This window comes from Rhinolophus ferrumequinum, chromosome 15 (genome assembly GCF_004115265.2).
Source record: "Rhinolophus ferrumequinum isolate MPI-CBG mRhiFer1 chromosome 15, mRhiFer1_v1.p, whole genome shotgun sequence".
NCBI classification, from domain to species: Eukaryota; Metazoa; Chordata; class Mammalia; order Chiroptera; family Rhinolophidae; genus Rhinolophus; species Rhinolophus ferrumequinum.
The window spans coordinates 47,228,406-47,241,842 of NC_046298.1; the positions used below are offsets into that span (position 1 = coordinate 47,228,406).

General features: G+C 45.4%; 1 protein-coding gene across 1 annotated transcript; it reads right to left on the minus strand.

Moving 5' to 3' along the window:
• Positions 1–2,270: 2,270 nt before the first annotated feature.
• LOC117035424 (cationic amino acid transporter 3-like) lies at positions 2,271–7,528 on the minus strand. Its single transcript, XM_033129287.1, has 11 exons — positions 7,156–7,528; positions 6,419–6,574; positions 4,933–5,110; positions 4,610–4,722; positions 4,220–4,442; positions 3,913–4,052; positions 3,705–3,807; positions 3,314–3,516; positions 2,959–3,125; positions 2,569–2,677; positions 2,271–2,401 (listed from the first exon to the last, which is right to left on the minus strand). The coding sequence occupies exons 1-11, from the start codon at positions 7,526–7,528 to the stop codon at positions 2,271–2,273; spliced, it is 1,896 nt and encodes a 631-aa protein (XP_032985178.1).
• Positions 7,529–13,437: the final 5,909 nt, after the last annotated feature.

The window sequence follows — 13,437 nt, forward strand, 5'->3', positions numbered from 1 at the left end:
TAAGTCACTAAGTGTAAGGGTTCAATTTGGAGCCAGGAAATCTCACCATACAGCTCAGCCTTTGACCATTTGGTCGAATCACCTTCGTGAAGTCAGTCTGCCTTGAAATGGATGACGGTCATGTTCACCCCACTTATAGCACCTACTCTGGCTGGAACGTCCTGAGCAGTTGCCACTTGTAGAAGGAACACTGCTGCCAGTACTGTCTTTTCCTTGTGGCTACATTTGCATGTCATCTACTTCCCGTCTTTCTATTAATATTTTTCTCAGCACTTCTGAAGTCCATTGCAAACTGGCTGCTGCCCGCGAACTTCACTGAGATCATGTAGCCAGCATCACTCAGGAAACCACTGTGAGTAAACCCAGTATTCACGTCTACAGATCATATCGTTACTCTCAACATGAGACACTCTAGGAATCACTCACATAAGGATACATCTTATAAGTTTACAATAATTAACTTTTTTTTTAACTTTTATTTGTTTTTCAAGTGTGTTTTTCCAGGACCCATCAGCTCTAAGTTAAGTAGTTGTTTCAATCTAGTTGTGGAGGGCACAGCTCACACTGGCCCATACAGGGATTGAACTGGCAACTCTGGTGTTGAGCATCGTGCTCTAACCAACTGAGCTAACCAACCGCCCCAGTAATTAACTTCTTAATATCCTCTAATTCACTTTTTCACAACAATCTCGTGTGTGTATACAGTTGGTTGGTTCTAAATCACAACCAAACAGGGTTGGTTTGTTTTTTCCCCTTGGCTGGGGTATTTTAAAGCACATTCAAAATCTTACATACTTTTTAAAAACCACAATATCATTATCACACCCAGCAAAGTTGGGTAATAGAACATGTATTCTCTCTGACGAAAAACAAGATAGATTGTTCCTCCGAATGTCAGCGTCTGACTCTTATGCTTAGTAAATATTTAATCTGCAACTATTAACTCTGGTTTGGGTCATATCATTTAATTTTTACAGAAAGTGCACCATTCTTTTCTCCTGGAGAATTGCCCACGTTCTAGGTTTCACTGATTGTGTTTTCAGATAACTGACTCCATCCCTTATGTCTTCTATGAGCTAATTGACTAGAGGCTTGATTACATTCTGATCCAATTTTTCAAGGCTATTTTATGGGTAGTGTTCTGTTTTGCCTGTCGGCCCAATGGGATGCACATGATGTCTGTCCCACATCAGTGTGGTAATAATGATAAATCAGGTGGTGTCAACCATTTCCACCAAACTTCCACCTCAAGTTTCAGTCTCCATTGTTTCCTAACCTTGTAATTTCATCAGGGCTTCTAATTTGGTTAATCCCCTGCCATCTGTTTTTCTTAATTCATCTAATAACTTTGCTGCTCAGTTTCTTGACCTTCATCCCCCCAATGGTCATATTCTTCACTCGACTGCAGTTGCTCTTTCCCACAGTTAGCCCTATACCTTCTTACCAATGCCTTCAACATCCACTAATCTCAATTTCAAGCATTCTGTCCTGTAGGAACAACTCTCTCTTGTCTTTCCAGTTTAATTCCCTTTTAGTTCCACCCAATAGTAACCATTTATCAACCACACCATTACTTCCTATGCCCCACCCCCTGCCTCTGGCAATACTGCCGTTTTTCAGTGGAGCACTTTTCTTCATCCACTCTGTTGTGTAACTAAAAAGTCCGTGACAGAAAAGAAAAATGATCATTTACACAATGTTATCTGTCAATTATATCTCAATAAAGCTGGGGGGGGGGGGGGCGAATAGAAATGATAATTTCTTTCTACCAGCATGAAATGATCCACTTTTTTATTCTTTTTCTTAAAGCCTATTTTGTCTTGATACTAATATAGCTGTGCCAGCTTTCTTATGTTACTGTTTGCATGATCTAGACAGATTCCCTTTCTTTTACTTCCAACCTATTTCTGTCCTAATATTTAAAGTGCGACTCTTGACACAATATAGTTGAAATCTGTCTTTTTTCACCATGTGGCATTACCTCGTCCCTCCCCCCCAGAAATAGGCACAAGAGGGCACTTCTTATCTGCAAGTAATATTTTATTTCCTCTTTTGGTTGCTGGTTACTTTGTATTTTCTTTGTGATAATGCACTTTTCTGTGTGTATATATTATGCTTTTAAAAGTTTACAACATTAAAGGCATTTTGTCCAGTGGACTTAAATCCAAGGTCCTAAATGCATCCCGCCTTCACACTCCATGAGGCTCAAAGTCTCCGCTGAGCCAGAAGACACTTCCATACCTCCAGCAGATGGAGGTTCCACACAGCATCTACTTCCTGTATGGAAATTCAGCACTAGGGACATTTTTGTCAGCAGTCTGGGAGCTTGAGGCCGGTGGCTGTTGATCATTGGTCTTCTCCACGCTGTGCCAGATCCCATATCCAAAGTATATGGCAAGTCCTAGTACAGAAATGAGACAATAAGAAGGAAAATTGGGCACTCTCCCCACTTGTAAATGCCCGGTAGGCCTCCTATTATGGCATTTGAGACAATTTGGAGGCAAGGTATTAGAAAGAGGGCTGAGGTCAGCCACCCAAGAGGCCCCTTGTCCCCAGAAAGCCACTTACCAATCACCATCCAGATGCCAAATTGGGCCCAGGTCCTGGGAGTCATCTGCATCATCAAATAAATGTTCACAAAGATGCTTATCAGCGGAAGGACAGGCAAAGCAGGGACCTGTGGGCAGAGTCGGTAAATCCCGGCACTCACCGCAAAGACGGAGGTGCCCTACCCCCCGGGCGGGAAGGAAGACCAGGACCATCCGGGCTGAGCATTCAATGCCCGCTTATACTGGGTGTCCCACTGGATGTCCCTGAGAATGGAACTAGTAAAGGATTGAGTGTGGATCATGGTTTTAGCAACTCCCCTTGTTCTTCCCTGGTCCAGGAAAGAATGCCTAGACCTCAAGTGAGTTCATTTGTTCCAGGTAGATAGTTTGGAGATATAAAGTCACCTGCCTTGAAGTTAAGAGGAGTTGGGTTCTGGGGCTGTCTCCAAATGATGAAAGTGGTCCCAAAAATAAGCAGAAGCAGCAGCCCAGCTGATGTTGTACATAGTGGGTCTCCAGAGAACAGATGGCTGGGCCATTGGGCCAGTATCAGGCACAGGATCGTCAGCAAGAGAGCTGCAAGGGTCAAGTTGGAGAACAGGTCCAGTTCCAGAAGCCAAATATGTCAAGACCTTGGCTCACATCCCACCCTCAACTGTCCACGTCAAGAAGAGCCATCATATCTCCAAGACTCCTCCTCAGCTGCCAAAGGCACACATCCTGTTAATTTCAGAACACCACCAAAGAGAAACCCCACTGCTCACCAAGCAGAAAGGCACATCCATAGACGGTCTGGCCAGATTTCCGAGTGGGGATGGTGTTGATCGGGTTACACAGACTCTTTAGAGTCTTTGAGTTTCCTGCTTCAGGTACAGATGCCAAAGAACTTGCTTCAGGTTCAGGCTTTACCTCAGTTATTTCCACCTCTGTTTTCTCATTCTTCCGTAAATCCTGGTCTGGCTGGTACCTGAGTTAGAGGTATTAAGGAAATATTCACACCAGCCCCTATCCATCCAGCATCAGGCAGCCTAACCACCTCTTCCCTGCCTTACGTGTAGCAGGGCACTTAGGAGACAGCATGAAGGCAGAAAAGGATCAGCCCTCCATCAACCCCCACGAGGTCAAGACCCCAGTCAGGAGGTAATGGAGCCTCACCTGAGGACAAGCACAGAAAAGGCCACCAGGGAGTAAGCAAGCAGTGTCCCAATTGACATGAGGTCCACAAGATCACTGAGCTCGAAGAGGAGTGCCATGAATGCTAGAATAGGACACAAACAAGGTCGGGGGAGAGGGATGAGAAACCACTGGAAATATCCAAGATGAGGAAATTGATCAAAAAAGGAGTGGCTTTTATTTATTCTACCTGCAAGAGTCCCAGAAACTATAGTGGCTATGATGGGGGTGTGTGTGCGGTCATGGACCCGGGCAAGTCCCCGGAAAAGGAGCCCATCCTCTGCCATGGCGTAGATCACCCGAGGCATGGGGAACATGGCACCCAAGAGGCTGGAGGAGAAAATGGAAACGTGTGTGAGGACATGGAGACCAGGACAGACCAGTGCTTCTACTCCCTAGCCTACATGAGGCAAGGTGTCTCTCCTTCTCATCTCTCAATCAAAGGCAGGGACATCTGAGAATGTAAAGTAAATGAGGAGAAAGTTTTTGACACTGACCTGGATGAAAGAGCACAGAGGGTGCCAGCAGCCACAACATATCTGGCAGGGGCCCATCCAACGTAAAGAAAAGCCTGTGGCAAGGGGCTGTCAGAATGAATCTGGTAGTAGGGCACCATGAGGGTGAGTGCCGCTGAGACACCAAAATATGCCAAAAAGCAGATGAAGAGCGAGATGACAATGCCCAGGGGGATGGAACGCTGAGGATTGCGGGCTTCATCCCCTGCAGGACAGATGGAAGTGTGGGGTCAGGAAAACACACGGACATGAAGGCACAAAATTCTCTTGCTTCGTGAACCTCCAAACGCAGGCTAACCTTCTATAAACCCTGTGTCCGAGGGCAGCCCATACTGTGCCCAGACCCCAAATGGGACAGAATGACCGTGTTACCTGCGGTGGCAATGCAGTCAAAACCAACAAATGCGTAGAAACACGTAGCTGCTCCGCGGAGAACCCCATCAAAGCCAAAAGGTACAAACCCTCCAGACCCCAGAGGGCCCAAGCTATAGAGAGAGGGAAGAGCAAGAACATGGGTGAGATGTGTTCAGCCCTCTGTACTGGACAGCTCAGTCAGACCACAGTCCTGGGCTCCACTCCCCTCGTCACCTGGACCCATCAGCCCAGATCTCTGTTCCCCACCAGATTCCCAGCTGTGCACCCACCCCACCCCGCCCACACACACACTCTACTCTGTCCAGGAGTGCACTCCTGACCTGTAGGTGTCGTTGGATCCAGATTTGGCCAATTCGTAATCCTGCTGCGTGAGCTGCCAGTGGTGCACATGACCCTTAATGAAGCCAGAAAGGAAGACGAAGCTAAGGACGGAAAGGTTCATGCCTGTGAATATCTTGGTGACCAGGGCTGACTCTCTAGCTCCCAGAACCAGTAGACCTGTGGGAAAGTGAAATAGGAAAAATCCAGAATAAATGAATTCATAGAAAAGCAGACTAGTAGTTTCCAGTGGCTGGAGGCAGGGGATGGGCAGTGACGACTTAATGGGTACAGGATTTCCTTCTGGGATGATGAAAACGTTTTGTAACTAGATAGAGGTGATAGTTACTCAACATTGTGACTGTACTACGTGCCACTGAATCGTACACTTTAACATGGTTAATTTCTTATTGAGGTCATCTTGCAGTGTATACATGTATCAAATCACCACGCTGGACACATTAAACTGACACGATGTGATATAGCAATTATATCTCAATGAATCTTGGGAAAATAATAAAATAAAATGGTTAATTTTACATTACATGAATTTCACCTCAATTAAAAAAAATAAATGGCATCATTTTTAAAAACTCTGGTCTCAGTACGGAGGAAGAAACTTGTCAAAGTCAATAGTTCTCAGCTGGAGATGACTTTGTTCCCCCAAGGGACATTTGGCAATGTCTGGAGATATTCTGATTGTCCCATTTGAGGGGGTAGGTGCCATGGGCAATATCCCATCTTTCTTTTTTTTTTGCATTTTTTTCCCCTTTCTTCCACCCTGCCCCCCACTCCAGTTCAAGCCATTGTTCCTCAGTCTAGTTGTGTAGGACACAGCTCCCTGGCCCATGTTGGTATTATGAGCCTTGCACTCCCCCTGGCTGAGGCAGTCGATCGCCAGTCGTCAGTCGGCCGCTCACGTTAGCCACCAGCCGCTCATGACAGCACAAGGCAGGCAGCCCTGGCAGCACACAGCAGCTTACGCCAACCTCCAGCTGCTCATGGCAGCCCAGCTCCAGGGAGAGCTGTTGTTCACAATCTTAGCTGTAGAGGGCGCAGCTCACTGGCCCATGTAAGAATTGAACCAGCGACCTGGGCGTTAAGATCATGGTGCTCCAACCCCCTGAGCCACCAGCTGGCCCCCTATCTTCTTCTTTTTTTCTTTTTTTAATGAAATCCTAGGACCATTTGAGATCTTGCTTCCCAGCATGTCAGTTTGGCTCAAATAGACTCATAAAAAAAATTTTTTTAAAAATGAAATCCTATAATGCACAGCCCCCCACACACACACTAAATGCTGATCCAGCTCAAAATGTCAGTAGTGCCAAGGGTGACAATGGTCTACATCTTGCCCCCCTGTCCTTCCCACTACAGATCCCCCTTTCCAGTCTCTAATTCCCCCCACCATTTTGCCACCTCCAAGCCTTTCGATCCCAGTTCCCCCTCCAAACCCCACTATCCCCATTCTGTCTCTGATCCCTGCCTCACCAGTGAGCAGCAGCACCAGGCCCAGCGAGAAAAAGTCTGGGTACTGGGCCAGGTGAGGCACATGCAGAGAAAAACTGCCCTGCAGGACCCGTGAGATGTGGTTCCCAGTCACGCTGTCAATGGCAGAGCTCCAGGCCCTGGCCACACTGGCACTCCCTGCAAGACAGAAGAAGTAACATTCATTTGCAGTCTGCACCCCCACTGAGGCACCGTGGGATATATTTTTTTGGGGTGGAAAAAAACAAGACAAAATACCTAATCTCAAAGAATTTCTTTTCTTTTCATGCGGTGGGGAGAGCAGACACAGATGTTTTACAGAACAGGTAAACTTTTTAATGTAATAGAAGACCAGTGTTGTGCAAGTAAACAGGGAAGTGGGACCTGGAGGGCTGGGAGACGAGCGTTGACATTTGAAATCGGGTGGTCAGGGAAAATCTCACGAAGGCGACAGCTGAGCAAAGACCTCACAATGGTGAGCCTCGGAGAACGTCTCTCACCCACAGGAATTCTTCCCCACTTCCTATAGTTCCCGTTTCTTCCTGGTTCTTAGTTCAGTAATTTAAGGAAAGCAGAATAGAGTTGAGTAGAATGGAGTTTTGGGGGTTTCCTGACACTGTTACGCACTTCCCTCATAAGGTGGTAAAGTGTTCATGAATGAGGGTGAAGACCGCAATCCTTCTTCCTATGTTCCTGATCTTAAGTCCTTTGTTTCCCCCACATCGTCCCTGTCATCTCACCAATGACATAGGAGAGTATGAGGGTCCATCCAGTGATGAAGGCACACAGTTGTCCCACTGTGACGTAGCTGTAGAGATACGAAGAACCGGAGCATGGTACCCGGGCCCCAAACTCCGCATAGCAGAGCCCAGACAACACAGAAGTCAGGGCGGCCACCAAAAAGCAGATGACAATCGCCGGTCCAGCTTTGTCCCTGGCCACTGCACCAGCCAGGATGTACACTCCTGCTCCCAGGGTGCTGCCCACACCCAAGGCCACCAGGTCCATGGTGCCCAGACAACGGGCCAAGCAGCTCTCAGACTCTCCCCTGGTCTCCAGGGGCCGCCTGCGGACCAGCTTCTGACCAAATTGGCAAACACGCTGACACAGCATCCTAGATGGAGTTGAGGAGGTTAAGATCTGCAGAGAAAGCAAGACAGAAAGCCATCAAGAATTACCAAAATTACCTAGAGGGGGCCGTCCCAGTGGCTAAGACGGTTAGCGTTCCATGCTCCTAACTCTGAAAGCTGCCGGTTCGATTCCCACATGGGCCAGTGGGCTCTCAACCACAAGGTTGCCAGTTCAATTCCTCGAGTCCCGCAAGGGATGGTGAGCTGTGCCCCCTGCAACTAAGATTGAACACGGCACCTTGAGCTGAGCTGCCGCTGAGTTCCCGGATGGCTCAGTTGGTTGGAGCGCGTCCTCTCAACCACAAGGTTGCCAGTTCGACTCCTGAAAGGGATGGTGGGCTGTGCCCCCTGCAACTAGTAATGGCAACTGGACCTGGAGCTGAGCTGCGCCCTCCACAACTAAGACTGAAAGGACAACAACTTGACTTGGAAGGAAGTCCTGGGAAGTACACACTGTTCCCCAATAAAGTACTGTTCCCCTTCCCCAATTAAAAAAAAAAAAATCTTAAAAAAAAAAAAATTACCTAGAGGGCTGCCAGATGGCTCGGTTGGTTAGAGCGCGAGCTCTCAACAAGGTTGCTGGTTCAATTCCTGCATGGGATGGTGGGGTGTACCCCTTGTAAAGATTGAAAATGGTGACTGGACTTGGAGCTGAGCTGCGCCCTCCATAACTAGATTGAAGGATGACTTGGAGCTGATGGGCCCTAGAGAAACATACTGTTCCCCAGTATTCCCCAATTTAAAAAAAAAAAATTACCTAGAATAGTCAAATTCATGGAGAGTTTTAATACATTTCAAAGTTACTGGAAGGATTGTTTGAAGAGAGAAGCAAGCAAAATCTCCCAGTATAGTGCCTGGGACATAGTAGCTGCTTATCTGGTATGAGTTGAGTAGATAAGAGTGTGGAATTTTGAAGCCATATCACCCAGGTTGAAATCCAGCTCTGCCATGTTATCAGCTGTCTGATTTTGCAAAAGTTACATACCACTCTTTGTCCTCCCTTCCTCTGTAAAACGGAGGAAACTATGATTATTTAATAAGCATCATTACTTCCTCACTTCCTTGATCAGTGACTGGGGGGTTTGGTTATAAGAGAGCTCACAGGCCACACATTTCTCCACCAAGGATCCTGAAACCTGGTAGTTGTGTTTTGTTGTTTGCAGAGTGAAATGGATTTAGAATTTGGAGCTGGGGCAGAAAGAGATGGGATTTGTAGGAAGGGAAAGATTCTAGCCCAGCTCAGTGAAGGCATCAAACCAAAATGTCCTCCCAGTTGCCCGGAGGGAGGGAGGATTAATCTTCGAGCCAAATTCAGGAATGATGGGACTCTATTTCCTACTCCTTTGGGGCTTGGAATGTCTTCTCACTAAACCTCTCTGGGTCGGGGGGACCTTTAAAAGAAAAGAAATTCTGACACAAGCTACAACATGAGTGAACCTTGAGGATATTATGCTAAATGAAATAGGGCAGTCGCAAAGACAAGTGCCGTGTGATTCCACTTCTACCAATTACCTAGAACGGTCAAACCCATGGAGACAGAATAGAATGCTGGGGGGTTGAGTGAAAAACATGAAAGGATTAAGTACAAATTGGCAGTTATAAAACAGGGATGTAAAGTACAGCACAGGGAATATCGTCAGTACTACAGGAATAACTATGTGTAGTGTCAGGGAGGTACTAGACTTATGGGGGATCACATCATAAATTATATACATGTCTTATCACTATGCTGTACGCCTGAAACTAATAAAATATTGAACGTCAACTGTAATTGGGGGGAAAAGCAAGAACAAGGAAGTAGAATGGTGGTTGCTAGGGGCTGGGGGAGGGGAAATGGGGAGTTATTAGTTAACGGTAAGGAGTTTCTGTTTCGCAAGATGAAAAAAGAGTTCTGGTGATTGGTTGCACAACAATGTAAATGTACTTAACACTACTGAACTGTACACTTAAACATAGTTAAAAATACTTTAAAATGGCCAATTTTATATCATGCGCATTTTACCACAATTTTTTAGAAAATGTCAATAATAATAATAGAGTCGATGGTGAAGGCAGTACATGTTATGTGCATTTTACCACATTTTTATAAAATGCCGCTCGTGGTAGTAACAGGGCCAGCTTCCCCGAGTTGCTGGCTGAACAAACAAATCAGCGTACATGAGAGACTGAATGAAATCATTGCCCCTTCCATCCTAATCCTTGAATAGCGTTTCACCTTTAATATTGTTTACCCATGCATTAAGAAAACAGCCTCAGAGCCTTCGGACACTCATCCAGTCTCCCCCACCCCCACTCCTTCTCACACGCACGCAGCTTCCAGTTCCTACTAATTTCATCTGGAACATGGGTCTTTTCCACCCTTGGCATGGAGCTAGACTGAGCAACTCCATGGTCGGACTGCTGAAGTCTCTAGGAATACTGAATTCACTTGTCCTGTCTCCTACAGAAGAGGGGTTACCCAGACTTACCGGACTGTTGGAGCCCAGCCTGGATCACTGGATGGGAATCAGGGAGGTTAAGGTACGCCCGGTGGAGCTAGAGCTGATAATGGCTCTAAAAAGGAGCTGGGAACCCATATCAGACAACTCTATCCTGGAAGGGGAGGGTGGGGGTGGGCGGGGCCAGGAGCCTCTGCCCTGATGCTATCAGACGACTCTGTACATATGGTTATTACTACCTTCAAGGCGCCGTACTAAGATTTTTTTAAATTGTGGTAAAATTCACATAACAAAATTTGCCATCTTAACCATTTTAAACTATTCAGTTCGGTAGTGTTAACTACATGCACATTGTTGTGCCGTCACATCCCAGTTTTCATCTTGCAAAACTGAAACTCTGTCCCCATTAAACACTAACTCCCCATTCACTGTCCTCCCAACCTCTGACACCCCCCGTTCTACTTTCTGTCTCTGCTAATTTCACCACTCTAGGTACTTCATAGAAGGGGAGTCATACAGTATTTGCCTTTTTGTGTCAGGCTTACTGCCCTGAGCCTAATGTCCTCCAGGTTCACCCATGTTATAGCGTATGTCAGAATTTCCTTGCTTTTAAAGGTTGAATAATATTCCATTGTATGTATGGACTACTTTGTGTGTATCCACTCTTCCATCGATGGACACTTGTGTTGCTTCCACTTTTTGGCTGTTGTGAATTATGCAGCCCATGAACATGGGTGCACAAATATCTCTTTGAGACCCTGTTTTCAATTATTTTGGGTGTGTACCCAGAAAGAGGACTGCTGGATGACATGATTCTAAGATTTTTTAAATGCATGAATTCATTTGACCATCATGGACCCTGGAAGTAGGGGCTATATAACATGGGACACTACTCACAGCCCTTCTCTCTCTATCTTCTTACATCTGTTTTGGATGTGAAAACTTTCCCCATTTCCCTCTTAGAGCTTGTGGCTAGTCAAATAATTAAAATCACACAAGGCAGATTAACAGCAGAAAAATCAATTTCAATACAGGTGCATAGGTAATTCACATAAGCATGAAAGTTTCAAAGACAGGAAGGCAAAATGAGGTACATATGTCATTCTGGACTAAGAAGGGGTAAACAGGGGTCTAGGACTTCACAGGGAAATAAAGCAATTTATAAGGGGGTGAAAAGAGTTAATGTTTAGTAAAATGTTTGTTGGGCCATCTTGAAACAATAGAACACAGGGAGGACTTTGATCAAATCGGCCTTGCTAGGTTCCTTCCTGTCTATCATGCCTAGTTCAAATTAAACTATAGATATTTATGATGATATCTCCTTTCCTGGAGCAGATCCTCTATCTTTTATTTTTTTAAATTAAAGTTTACTGGGGTGACAATTGTTAGTAAAGTTACATAGATTTCAGGTGTACAATTCTGTATTACATCATCTATAAATCCCATTAGTGTGTTCACCACCCAGAGTCAGTTCTCCTTTCATCACCATATATTTGACAGATCCTCTATCTTAAATTCTTTTGGGCAATAAGTGGGAAAGATCAAAAGTTCTTCCTGAGCCTTCTGGGCCTTCATTGTTTCCAGCTCAAAATATTCTGCATGCCACAGTGACACATCTGGGAGTTACTCATTTTGAACCGCCACACACTTCTCAACTTTCCACAGTCTGCACACGACCTGAGATACTCAAGTGTCGAGGACACTCCAGACCCCAGCCAGAAGACAGGGAGCTTAAAATCTCTGATGTTTGTTAATTCACACGACAAAAACATTTAACAAGCATCTGATTACTGAACATCTGCTCTTCTTATCCTGCAATGACCTTCTTCCCCTCTGAAGCCCCAGGGTGCCTTACTGCATTCCAAGCTCAAAATATCATATATACCTCAGTTTCCCTTTCTGTCTCTGACCCTCTCGTGCATGTGGCGTCTCCTACTCTCTCCTGTACACAGTGTTCCCATACATATGTAATTAAATTTGGTCATTTTCTCTTATTAATCTTGCACACAGGGACCAAAGAAGATAAAGATGAGTGCGATTTGATCCCGTTCTACAAGAAGCTCGGTTTGCTGGGAGAGCTGGAAATGTAGGCGGAGAAAGACAACACGCTGTAAGATGTAAGAAGCACTACTGGTTCATGGAAGGAAATAAATGGGAGCAGGAAGGGGAGTTGTGCAGTGAAGGCATCTGGGGAAAGATGGACAGATCAGATCATGAGATGATCAAATTACCCACAGGCTAAAACACTGGGCAAAAACCACCCAAACTGGATTTAAGTGTACTCATTAACTCTTAACATTGATCTTTAAAAAGCCAATCACACCAGGACATGATGGAATGAAGGGGCTTAAGCTGTTATGGAGCGTTACAGTTGATTGTGTGAAATCCCAGAGTTGAAATAAAGACTATTTTAAGTATGTTGAGAGTCAATAGATATAGAAAGAAGCCTTCTCAGAGCTTCCCTTATCTGTCTAAAAGCAGAAAATTCTGGGAAATAAGGCTGCCATAAATTCCCTCTTTAGAGAGGGACAACTTCCAAGAGGAGGAAATGGAGTAAACCTATTACTATAACTCCTCACTGAGAAGTTTTATGGCCCCAAAGAAAATGGAAATACCATTCACACTTGCGTAAATAAAAATTATCATGAAGTTTCTTATCTCCCCTTTGTTCTCTTAAAAACCTATTTTTCTTCCTAAGGAAAACTATTTGTTCTTCCCCTAGAAGACTTTTCTGCCCCCTTGTTGTCTCCTACAAAGTCTAACTTTAACCAATTAGCAAGATAGCTACTTTTGTTAGCTCCTATATGCATAAATAATCCCTTATTAGACAGGAAGGAACCTAGCAAGGCTCATTTGGTCAAATAATCCTGTTAATCTGTCTTTTGTCTGTCTATTTTGCAGGACTCTAGTCACAGAACCTAAGAGAGTGGATAAAGAGTATTTTTCTAGGGCCGGCCCGGTGGCTCAGGCATTTGGAGCTCCGTGCTCCTAATTCTGAAGGCTGCCGCTTCAATTCCCACATGGGCCAGTGGGCTCTCAACCACAAGGTTGCCGGTTTGACTCCTCAACTCCCACAACTAACAATGGCAACTGGACCTGGAGCTGACCTGCGCCCTCCACAACTACGATTGAAAGGGCAACTTGACTTGGAAAGTCCCAGAAGTACACACTGTTCCCCAATAAAGTCCTGTTCCCCTTCCCCCCCCCAAAAAAAGTTTTTTCTCCCCAATAGTAGCAAGGTTTAAATGCTTCAACAACGTGATGCAGCTACTGAATAAAATATGTGGTCAAGACAAAAAAGTAGAGTATAAATGGCTCAGTTGGTTGGAGCAAGGACTCTCAATCACAAGGTTGCCAGTTCGATTCCTCAACTCCCTCAAGGGATGGTGGGCAGCGCCCCCTGCAACTAGAAAACGGCAACTGGACCTGGAGCTGAGCTGCGCCCTCCACAACT

Bases quoted from the DNA above. Each gene is read 5' to 3' on its own strand.
- LOC117035424 (XM_033129287.1), bottom strand. From the start codon at position 7,528: ATGCTGTGTCAGCGTGTTTGCCAATTTGGTCAGAAGCTGGTCCGCAGG. The intron at 6,575-7,155 runs GTGAGATGACAG...TCTGTCTTGCAG, and splicing joins CATACTCTCCTATGTCATTG to GGAGTGCCAGTGTGGCCAGG. The intron at 3,808-3,912 runs GTAGAATAAATA...GTCCTATTCTAG, and splicing joins AGTTTCTGGGACTCTTGCAG to CATTCATGGCACTCCTCTTC.